Source organism: Pleurodeles waltl, chromosome 5, assembly GCF_031143425.1.
Source record: "Pleurodeles waltl isolate 20211129_DDA chromosome 5, aPleWal1.hap1.20221129, whole genome shotgun sequence".
Lineage (NCBI taxonomy): Eukaryota > Metazoa > Chordata > Amphibia > Caudata > Salamandridae > Pleurodeles > Pleurodeles waltl.
The window spans coordinates 213,447,392-213,459,616 of NC_090444.1; the positions used below are offsets into that span (position 1 = coordinate 213,447,392).

At 44.4% G+C, this 12,225-nt stretch overlaps 1 protein-coding gene across 1 annotated transcript in view; it reads left to right on the forward strand.

Annotated features, from left to right (window-relative positions):
- The first annotated feature begins 222 nt into the window (after window positions 1-222).
- Window positions 223-12,225, forward strand: part of BATF3 (basic leucine zipper ATF-like transcription factor 3) — an 86,374-nt gene continuing 74,371 nt past the window's right edge. Inside the window, exon 1 of the mRNA XM_069233918.1 lies at window positions 223-794. Coding sequence (XP_069090019.1) covers window positions 705-794 — 90 coding nt within the window. The 5' untranslated portion in view covers window positions 223-704. The remainder of the gene's footprint in view (window positions 795-12,225) is intronic.

The following is a 12,225-nucleotide window of genomic DNA, read 5'->3' on the forward strand; positions in this document are numbered from 1 at the left end:
TGCCAGGGCTGCTTTTGCTACGGAGTCTGACCCCGTTTTCAATGACTGTGCACCGGGTGCTGTACAAGTGGTGAACCGTGAAATCCAACTCTGGGCGCTGCACCTACTCAAATTGTTGAGGGCTGCCACTGCTCCAAAATATGATACTTTTTTTCAATAAAGCTCGAGTTGGCTGAGTACATTCCTCTTACAAGTTTTAAAAAGTTGCGTGCCGCGGTGCACGCTGCGGGTTAGGGTGCATTCTGCCGTTTGAGCGCACCCCGTAGCCGCCGAGCTTCCTGCTCGGGATGTCCCCGGGGCAGCAGGCGCGGCGCCCGGTGAGTGAGTCAGGCTCGTCAGAGCTGGGCTTCGGTGGGTCCACTCCCAGCTCTCGGTTCCCAGTCACCAGCCCCTGTCACCCTGAGGTTTCTGCAAGTTCCCCAGCGCAGTTTCAGGGGGGTGGGGGCACGTGACTTCGCGAAAGCGCCGCCGCGCTGGACCGGGATTCCCAGAAGCGGCGCGAGGTGAGTCCGCGGCCGTGGGAGAGGCACGCGGGGCCCAGAACATCAGCACCACCAGGCAGAGCCCGGGAGCAGGTGGAGCGCGCCCAGAGCTGCCCCGCGCCGCGAGACGCTCACCTGGATCAGAGCCCGGGGCCGCTGCCCGAGCCCCGCCGCGGAGGCTGCGCTCCGGCTCCATGCGGGGCCCGCCCCCCCTGCAGTGGCATGGCCGGGGTACGGGTCTCGGGCAGCATCTTCCAGAGGGGATCCGCCAGCACCCCCTCTGAGTCAGAGCAGGACAGCAGCCAAGTGCAGGTAAGAGCAGGACGGTGTTGTAAACCTCCCGGCAGTGAGCGCGTTACCTGCTCCCCGGGGCCCAGAGGGTCCTGTTCAAGGGCAGGCAGTGATGCTACCCGGGACCCTCTCCTCCGGCAGCTAAGTCTAGGGGATAGTGCAACCCATGAGACGTCAGCTATACCAGGTGAGGGGGTCCTCTCACTAGGAGAGTACTTCTTCCCCGAGCCCTTCCGCTCCCTGGGCATTCCCAGCAGTATTATCTCGCCTCAAACAGAGACCCCAGAGTACTTACTTACTGCTAGACGTGCTGGTACTTATTAAATGTATTACAGCAATGCAGGTACTCTCCCTTTCAAAATAAAATGCAAGTACGCAGCCCCTGATAGTACCTGCACAATTAAAGCACTGCCTGGGGGGTGAATATATTACTGCTCACTAGTGAACTACCGTTTTCAGAAACGAGGGACTTGCAAAGGCGAGGAATACAGGAGGCAGTGATGCCTAGGAGGTCCTTCCAGCTCCAGCAGAGAGGCCCTCTCCTAAGAACAGATAACACTGTCGCCAGCAGAGGGGCCGTCCATCCCCAAGTACGGAAAATCCTTCTACCTGGGAATCTTACCAGTGACGTAACACAAATGACGGGGCCCCTGAGTCTCTTTGGCCGAATGAGAGCCCCCAGAAGGCTTGGGGGCTCACCTGCGGCACGAGTGTTATCATTCCGACCCTTTCTCAAAAACCAGCAAGTGCAAGTTATATAGTTCTACGTAGGGGCGCTTGCACCCCCCCGAAATGAGACCTACGCCAGAAGACAGCCACGTGCTGGCTGCCATTTTTTGCCATAGACGGGGTGGGGAGGGAGTGGATGGGGCATTCCAGATTTTGCCAGTAGTTCTTTTTTTGAGCCTCTGAGGTACCCCTCTTTTCCATCCACAGCATATGCAGGTATTACATTTCATGCAGTGTCAAAGCCGGTGCTTAAATTGTGCTTGTTGTTTCCGGTGCTGAGCACCGGCACTTATTTATGAGGGCCGGGGCTTATTCCTAAGCCTCAAGAATTTGCTGCGAGCAAAAGACACATATGGGAAAGACGGAGGAAGGAAAAACTAAAAAGCGTCAGAAAGTGAGAAAGTAGAAAGTTGCAGGATGAGCTGAAGGGGCAGGGGTGGCCGTAAATGGATTGAAGAGGCCCGAGATGGCTTCAGGATTAAGCTGCCTCAGTATTCAGTGCTGACAAATTTAATTACAGCAGTCTCGTGTTTAAGAGAAGGGCTTTGAGCACCAGCACCTCTTAATTTACAAATTAAGCACTGGTCAAAGCCACCCTTAATATTCCGGAATAACCTGGAACCCATGGAAACAATGATTCAGGGGGTCAGTGGTAGGTGACGTGTATAGAGTCCTCTGCAACAGCACAGGGTCGAAAGGACAACAGTGACCGTCTCGCTTTGCACACTCACAAAATGCGTTTTCCTTTTTTCTCCATCCCTTTCAGCTCTCTCTCCCTGTCCTCCCTGCACCTCGCCAGGATCTCTTGCAGCCTCCCCTGTTTCACTCCACCTCTCTGTTTCTCTCTCGCCTCTGTTCTCCGTTTTCTCCAGATTCTCGTGTCGCTAAGTACTGTGGTAAGGATGTAAGTCATAGTTAAGGAGAAATAATAGAGTACGTACTTTAGGAAAACATGTTGTATAAAGTCAGATCGTGAAAAATTGCAGTATTTGGGGGTAACCTGTGTATTTTGTACCCATCGACATCTTGCAAATTAACATTTTCTTTTAAACTTAGGCGAATTTAAAATATTAATAACTTTTTCTTTGATTTGATGAAGAGTTTGTTTTTTGCAATTTACCGTCCTCGATCGGAGATGTCATTATGTTTCGCTGTAGTCTTCATCTGACTCTGGAATGTGGCCTTCATCAGGTCTAGGAATGTAAAGCAACGTTGCTGGTTTTGCTCTTCACATAATGGATCAAAGCTGCAATTTTCTTACACTATCCACGGCTGGAAGTACAGTTTTATTTCAATTTTCCAAGTTTATTTTTAATTAGAATATATCGACAGATTTATTTTAAATGGCTTATGTGCTAAGCCACCGCTAACCTGTTTAGCTCAAGAGGATGAAGGATGAGGCAAGCATCTTTTGCTACAAAGAAATCAACAACACTACAACCTTTTGATAGCATTATAGGGAACACCAGATCCCTTCCGATCTGCGTCTCACTCTTCCTTATTCTACACATCTTACCCCCAGCTTTCCCTAAGCAGTATGTCAAGAACCTTGACATGGCCTAGTGAGGAAAATTGTCCCCTCCAGATGGTATTTGCTGAAAAACACGCTCTTCACTTATCTAAATTTAAGAGCTCAGAATGTCCCCCCACCCCCCAATGCAGTATAGTACAATAATGCATTTAGACTGCACCCCAAGTGATAGCACACGTTGAAGTCGGAAGCTTATTTCATGGCATCTCCTGTCGTTTAAGGTCCGTGCCACGTGCACTTTTCCCCTCTCCATAAAATTTTAGTGATGCATCCTTATGTGGTGTCGCTGAACTCTCTAGTATATTAGGGTTTAGGAAGGGGCACAACCAACGCGAAATAATAGTCTGTCATCTATGTCGCACTTTTATCCAGGGCACTTAACATAAAACATTTCATATGTAATTATTACCCAATCGAGAATGGTACTCCTGTTAACCGGGGAAGGATGAAAGACTGAGTGAGCGTGGCCGGGACTCAAGCATCCTGCCTGCCAGTGGCACACCGCTCTCAGCAGTGAGCGCACAGCTCAATGATCAGCCTTACCACTATCAATAAGTCTCGGATGAATTGGTTGATTCATTTGTTAACATTATTGAAATTAAGTTATACGCATCGAAACATTATTGGATTGAAAGATTAGCACATTAAGAATAACAGTAAAGTAAAAAATTGCTCACAATATTTTTCTCAGAATTTTTTTTTCATCTCTTGAACAATGTACTGCTTTTGCAAACACAGAATAATTTATCCTCGTGAACAAGGGAGTGAATGTTTATTTACACGATTACAAATTTTTAAACGTTTCAATGTGATTTTTGTGAAAGCATCTGATATATATATATTCTTAAGCATAACAAGTTGCAAGGAACTTGATCTCTATACTTTGTAGCATGTAATCTTAAATTTTGTGGCATAATGTATACTGAGGTGGATTAATATTTTATACTGGTCTGGGCTAAGTTACTTCCACGCTGATTCCTGATGGGCAAAGTTTGTTCTTCAATGCCCCATTGTATTTCGAGCATGTTCCGTACTGTAAAAACGTCATAGCGTGTTGGCATAATAAAAAATATTACTAAATAATGCTTCAAAGAAATGGTTCCTAAAATTTCACAGTAGTTTAGCAAAACATTTTTTTCCTCGTTGAATTTTTTCCTATAAATATGTTCTCTTGCAGGCAAAAAATCATCAATCTTGCTTTTAAGCTTCTGCAATATTTGCATTTAATCAAAGAGCATTCTGGGAGCATTATACGTAGCCTCATATTGTTAAACTCTGAAAACGTGTATACAGATTCTTTTTACTGGACCACGGGCAGTAGTGCAGTCCGAGCTTACAAAATGTATATAGAGCTCTCACCCTAATAATGAAGGTTTTGCATTAATGAATCATGAATACAAAACAGCATTGACATACAGATACAAATGTTATATCAACTGCAGACAATTCCCTTCTCTGCTCCATAAATTGGTACTGTAAACTGGCAGCCAAAGGAATTGTGCTGCAGGTGATTTGGACTACTTGTCCCAAGGACAAAGTAAACATGAACTCTTGTTCTCCACTGGGCAAATCATTTCTCAGATGTTAGTTTGCTTCTTTCGCAAATTGGACCCGCAAGATGCTTTCAGGTGTGAATTAGATACCCACAAAAGTAAATTTTCCAGTAATAAAAACATACATAACAGTGTTCCACTGTTACTAGCAGTTCCAGTTGGATGACAAGGCTGGATCTAACAAAACCCGTATCTTTTAAGCACAGCTTCTGTTGGACCACCAAAAGATGAGTAATGGATATCCAAGTCATTCCAGTCTTCCTCTAAGGCTGGCAACTGAAATTCTTACTAAAAGGCTGCAGACTACCTCTGTACGTAGGATGTTTTATCTTCTAGGCATTCTTAAAGAATCCATCCTGTGTAATAGACTTGCTTATGATGTGGACTCAGAAGCAAAATATTCCTTTATCTGGAAGTCCCAAAGTTTGATTTTCATTGCACAAAGCTAACTCTTGTCTGGCAAAGCAACTTCAACCTGGACCTTTCTCTATGTCTATAAAACCCCAGCTGACACTACTTTGTTAAAGAATATCGCCAACATCTCACATATTTCAATTGTACCTAAAGTAGACTAATGGTACATAATTTATGTATAAACCAAAATACCTCAGGCCTCATCATATTCCTAATCAAATTGTTTCTAACCCGGCACATTACAGTGTTTCTTCAATGTAGTTTTTCAATATGTTGTGCTGTATTTGAATATCATTCTATATAAAGCACTCCAATACCCCCCGTAGCAGCGGCACAACAGTTAAAAAAAAGTTAAAGGTATTCCTTACCTCCTACAAGAGCAACAGTGAGAATCCTACCACAGCTGGAGGAGGAAAAAGCAAGGCAGGTCTCTAGTGGAGAAAGAGAAATGTGGGTCTTAAAACCTGCTTCCCATATCCTGGCAGAGGCTCAGCTTTTCCTCCCTGTAATGTATCACCTTCCCCTGTGATTTCAATACTATTGAAGCAATAAGAGAGGTGACTGTAGATCATCTGCATTTCTTATTGAGGTTCTCCTTACACCCCCATTTGTGTATTAACCTGAATTTCTTAGTGACAAGATAAAAATGTAAAACGTTACCATCTCATAACTTTACTTCTAAATAAAGTAATCAATCCTGGTTTTAGATTTCAGAATTGTATTCCTAACACTATAAGGCATGTAAAATTCGAAGCCGTTACCAATATAAAGTTGATATTACTTTGAAATATTCTCAATTTTCTAACTTGATTGCATAGTTTGCTTAGTTTTAAAATTATAGAAATCACATCATTTAATAAAAGAACATGATTGATTCCCATAAATGCTGTCAATCTGACATTACAGTTCTTAAACAAATTCAACCTTTAATTTAGAAGGTTTCCAGCTGAGGGTTGCAGATGTTTAAAGGCCCTGTAATTTAATGTACAAAGGTTTTTTGTATCCACAGGAACACGAATACAGAATTCTAAAAGTATTGGAAATATTTTTAAAATAGTCTACAACAAACAAAAATGATCATTAAAAGAGATATGGCTTTGAACAGTAACAAATATAAATGTTTCACAAACCAAGCTGGTATGTAAGGGGCACAGTTTACATTACTCACTCGCCTGTGACCGAAGACCTACCTATAAAATTTCACTTATTTAAAAAAAAAAAAATGCCATTAACATAGTGTTGGGCTGGAGGTGAAGCCTTGCTAAAATAAAATAAAAGTTAAAGTTTAGGAACTTGAATGATCCTTAGTTGCTCTGCACATGAACTTACAATTGGTATTTTACATCCCTTGTTGCCTTAAGACCCTGGCCACTGGGGGTAATGTTCTCTTGTAAATTGACCAGGAGAAACAAGAACATTTTGTTCCTTTTGATGATTCCTGATTTAGTCATCTGCTTCAGGAGACACATTTCCCACGTAGCTCAGTGTCACGGAGATAGGAGTTTGAAGTGTGCTGTATCTTCAGTTTGGAATTTCATCTTAAAAGCTGCCCGCAACCAAAATGTGGTAATAAGTGGCAGTGGGTATATGAAACTAGGAGTGTTCCAGGTGGTGATTATGAAGGACTCGCAGCTGCTTGGGTTTTTAAACCGCCTTAGGTTAGCAAGTTGAGTTTGACAAACAGTGATGCGGTGCTGGTCCACAGGAGAAAAGCCACACACACTCCCTAGTCCAATAACACAAGTACACGCATGACTAGATGGGGTTGTCCCTCCACACATACAACCTATTTGCAGTGCCTGGCTATCACAATTTCACACCTCTCAGTTGCAACTCAGTGGCCTTCCTAATTTCAGGCCCGCCCCATGTTCTGCTTGAGAAGCCCACAGATGTGGATGAAGCATTGGCCTTTGTGTCGTTGCCACTCCACCCTTTTGTACTTTTTGCACTTGTGCTTTATAATGAAGAGAAATCTATAATAATGTTTTTGTAAATTTTACAACCTATGGTCACCTGCACATTTTTTTGAACATGGAATACCTGGTTGGCGTAATATATGCTCACATGTCTATGATATACAGTGACTGCACTAGGAGAGGATGGGATGCCATTTTAAACAAGCACATGCGCCTGCAGCCTGTTCAGCAGGCCTCAGACCAGAGCAGAAGTAACAAATCTAAAGGGGGCCAAACACCTAGTCTGTCGGCGCACTTTGAGCAGATGGAAGTTTTTTTTCTAGGTAACAATTCAACATATGTCAGTCATGCACATGCACAGGAATTTCCAATTCTATGCGAGGCCACAACTTATTGCCGAATGAATGTTCATTTATGTGATGTGGGGAACTACGGTTTTGACTTCATAAATTAGTATGTTGCTTTTGCGTACCTTTATAGTCTCTTAAGTACTGAGTAACTTTTCAGGTCTGCAAGCTCAGCTTGCTGCTGTCTGTTGCATTGGGCGTTCCATATGTCCCCCTCTGTCCTGCATGCTTCACAGCTTAAAACATTGTGTTGTCGTAGCTGTTTGTGTTCTTCGAGCTGCCACATCATGGAGGTCTGTCCGTAGTCAGTGTTTCACAGCGCAGTGTTTGAAATGTGATGATGTAGGAGTTGCAGAGGTGTTGGACATTTAGAAATGAGTGGCACATGTGACTCTTGGACCCCAGTGCTGATATTTTACGATTTAAGCGCTAATTCCTAGATGCGCATGGAGGAGCCTTCTGTTTAGGGGACACCCCATAATTATGCTCCCGGTTTTATTTTATTTTTATTTACCACATGAGATGGTTGCATGTATTATAGAGAAAAATGTATTTGAAATGTTGTTTTACAGCTACGCATGGTCACCATTTAGTGGTCTATGGGGGTAGCAACTCCTACCCCTGGCTTGCCCATTTGTACCCATTGCCCTGCCCTTGCCATCTGTCTCTGAGTGGCCATTGAGGTTGTGGAAGGAAGTGAATGTGAGTAGGTATCTAAGAACCATGTTTACCTTCTGTGGGTTTCATATCTTGTCCTTTCCCTAGCCTCTCTGCACCAAATAAGACTACTGAGAGAAGCCTGGTGTTAAAGGGGAAAGTAAAGGGTCAAATGATGCTTGGTAATTCCGCTACATCTTGCATTTTGGTGATTTGACTTCCATTGAACTACCTAATTGCCATCTAAAATCACATTTTGTTCTTTAGCCCTTGTAGTGTTTTTCGATGAAAAGATGCTTGACTTGTTTATCACCTTTAGGAACTCGCGTATTGATCATCATATTCTCCAACAGTGTACACATCATCTCTTTCCTTGTAGGACTTCTGTTATATTTAAATTCCTTTGTCTGAGTGCGTTCTTCACTTACTATTCTGGGAATGTGGCACAAACCAGGGTGCACAGTACATCAGAAGTGGTCCCACAGGTTCCCGCCCACCTTTTTTGTTTTTAGTGTACAGTGGAAAAAAAATAAAAAATTATACCCCTGGTGGGTGCCTTTTGCGGTTAGGGTATCCCTACCCTGCCCCCTATATGTTTTTTAAGTATTTTTACAGGTCACATGGACGAGTCTCTGAGTCCTAAAATAGCTGCCACGCGATCTTTGTTGGTATTGTGGCAGCCAATCATATATTATATTTTCATTTGTCTTGTCCACAAATCTTCCTGGCGTGAAATATATATACATTTTGAACTTTAATCTCTCAAAAAATATAGAACGGATTTACACCAAATCATGAAAAACACTCTATCTGTTCTATATAAAGTTCTAGCTATGTGCCAGATCTAGTGTAATTCTGTTCAGCCATTTTGGCTGCAGTTGTGTTTAAAGTTTCCATGGGTAATTGCATGGGGAAAATATGTATAGGACCCCCCCACTTTTTTCTCTGCCCTCCTCTTGATGGATCACTTCAAAACGTTCCAGGAAACAGCTTAGGTGGATGTGACTTTTCTTTTTTTACATCTTAATCTGTATGAAATTTCTTTGCATTCTCTCTGGCTCACAAGATAAAACTTTGCCCAACCATCCAAACAAAAACATATTCCCTATGTACTCCTGTGCAAAACAAATGGAAAAGAGACCTAGCAGTGAGCTACACAAATGTCTATACAGAGGACATGACAATTGGCCATTAGGAAAAAAAAACGTAGTTTTTAAAACAACAATTGGCTTTCATTCACTTTAGGCTTCATATGTAGCACAATCCTACAAAAAGTAGCAAGGAAGGCCAAAATTAAACTGGACTGCATGTGTAAAGTTTCAGAATTACTACATGAACAACTAAAAGACACATTTATGGTCACATGATTATGTAAACCAATAAACAAATACATAACCAATTCCATAGATAAAAAGAAAGACATCACATTAAATGTGATTTCCACTCTGTACTTATAGCTAGTGTTCCTAAAGAAAGGAATTCCTCAGATATTCCTTCCCTAATATCATTCCACCTGTTAGACAAATGACCACAAAACTTTCCAGACCTATAGCACTTTCTACATTTTGAGATGATGTACATTTTTGTGGCGAATCGTTAAGGGGGTACAAAGATCAAAGGAGGTCCCTATACATGTTTTTCCACCATTGCATTTTTCATAGACTATTATATTTGATGTAGCATGAAAACAGCTAAATGGATTTTCATGAAATGTGGCAGGATTATACATTATGGTGCAGAGATGATGCTTTTTGTGTACTGCAGTTAAGTTGGGAAAGTATTTTTTAATTTATAAGACATTTAAACTTAGTGACATCTGTCACTGCTGTACTTTCACAGAATTTCACTAACTTTTATGAAATTACTGTGATACATGGCCATAAACGTATTTAAAAATATATAAAAAATATAAATAAATGTCCCTACCATTACTACTTTAATCAAGTCATAACAGGTAGGGACCTTTCTTATCTATATTAAAGGCACTAACACTGAACACAGCCAAAGTGTTATAAAAATTATATGGCTGCCTTTTCATCCTCAGAATACAGCCATTACCCAATTATGTACTGGCTTCTCATCGCCGTGTACCACCGTATACTGCAAAGTTATCATGGTATACCATGGCCCAATTTATAACTAAGGCAGTGCAATATTTAAGTCAGATTTACAAAGAAACGCAAGGCCCCTGCATTGACTGGTAAATCTGGAGAAATGCAAGGCAGCACAATTAGCTGTTTTGCGATACTCTGCACACCATAGTCTACATTGCTGCAAAATTTCACATACCATATGCCACGCCACTGTAGCCACTCCACTATACGCTATTCTACTCTATCCTATTCCACTGTGTGCCTCTCCACTGTACGAGACTCCACTCCACGCTATTACATTGTATGCAATGCCGCTGTTCGCCATTCCAGTCTACGACACTCCACTGTAAACCAGTCTACTGGATGCTACTCCAGTATATTCTTTTCCACTCTAGGCCATTCTACTGTATTTTACTTCACTCTACTCTGTTCCACTATGGCCCTCATTCTGACCTTGGTGGTCTTTTCGCGAGACCGCCGAGTTACCGCCGCGGTGAAGACCGCCGACCGCGGCGGTATGCCGCTGTGCGCATTCCGACCGCTGGGAGCGTTCCGCCGGGAAACCGCCAGCAGCCACACTGGCGGTCGGCGGAAAAGTGGAGACTGGTCAACCTCCACCGCCACGCCAGCAGAACACCGCCCACAGAATTACGACCCACATATCTGTGTGGCGGTCTTCTGTTGGCGGTGTTCTGTTGGCGGTCACCTCCCCATGGCTCCCGTCGCCTCCCGGAGGACCAACGCACAAGGTAAGTTGACCGTCCGTGAGGGGAGGGGGAGGGGGGGTGTTGTGTGATGTGGGCGTGCATGGGGGTGTGCGTGTGAGTGTGTAGAGGGGGTGTGTGAGTGCGTGTATGCGGGCGGGGGGTGCTGCTGTGTCTATGGGTAATGTGTGCTGTTCGGCAGGTGCGCATGTCTGCATGTATGTGTGCGGGTATGTGTCCCCGTTGTGTATGTGTGTGTAGGGTGTGTGTATATGTGCATGTTGGGGGTGTGTGCATGTCGGGGTGCATGTATGTGCATGTCGGGGTGGGGGTGGGGAGGGGGTTCGTACCACCTCTGGGGGGTGGCAGGGGGGTGGAGGGTGTGGGGGGAGGACTCGGGTGGGTAGTGGGGGGTGGGGGAGACCCCTATCAGTGCCAGGGAAGGAATTCCCTGGCCCCGATAGTGCTTACCGCCATGGTTCGCATGGCGGTTCCCGACCGCAAGAAACCGCGGCGGTAGGCAGGGTCATGATACCGTTGGCGGTCTTGGGACGACCGCCGGGCCGGAGTGCGCAAACTCCAGCCCGGCGGTCATGACCGCCGTGGCGGTCGGAGTGGGGAAGTGGCGAGCGATCGCGGCGGTGACCGCCGCGGTCAGAATGCCATTTTTCTGACCGCCGGTCTGTTCGCGGTCCGACCGCCGCCTCTCCGCCGACCGCCAAGGTCAGAATGAGGGCCTATATGTCCTCAAATCCACAACACCCCATTGTATGTTATTCCACTGTATCCCACTCCACTGTACGCCACTCCAGTGTATGGCACTCCACTCTACGCCACTTCTTTCTATGCTGTTCTATTGGACCCAACTCCAATATACACCAGTTCATTGTATGCCATTACACTTTACCCCATGCCATTGTATGCCACTCCAGTCTACACTGGAGTCTACACTGTACGCTACTCCACTATACACTATTAGAATCTACGCCACTCCCCTGTAAAACACTCTGCTCTACGCTGCTCCACTCTACACTACTAAACTGTACACTCCTCCACTCTATGCTATTACACTATATGCAGCTCCACTCTACGCCTCTTCAGTGTATGCCACTCCGCTATATACTATTCCAGTATATGCTATTCCACTCTGCGCCATTCCACTTTATGCCACTCCGCGCTTTGCTGTTCCACTATGTGTCACTCCACTGCATGCTACTCCACTCTAGGCCACTCCAGTGTATAGCCCTCCACTCTATGCCACTTCATTCTGTGCTATTCAATTGGACTCCACTTTATGCCAGTCCTCTCTACGCTATTACACTGTACACAACTCCACTCTATGCCAGTTCACTCTATTCTATTACACTGTATGGCCCACCACTCTATGCTATTCCACCGTATGCCACTCCACTGTATGCTACTCCACTCTACTCTACTCCAGTTTATGCCACTCCACTCCATTCTACGCTATTCCTTTGGACACCACTCAACTGTATACTGTTACATTC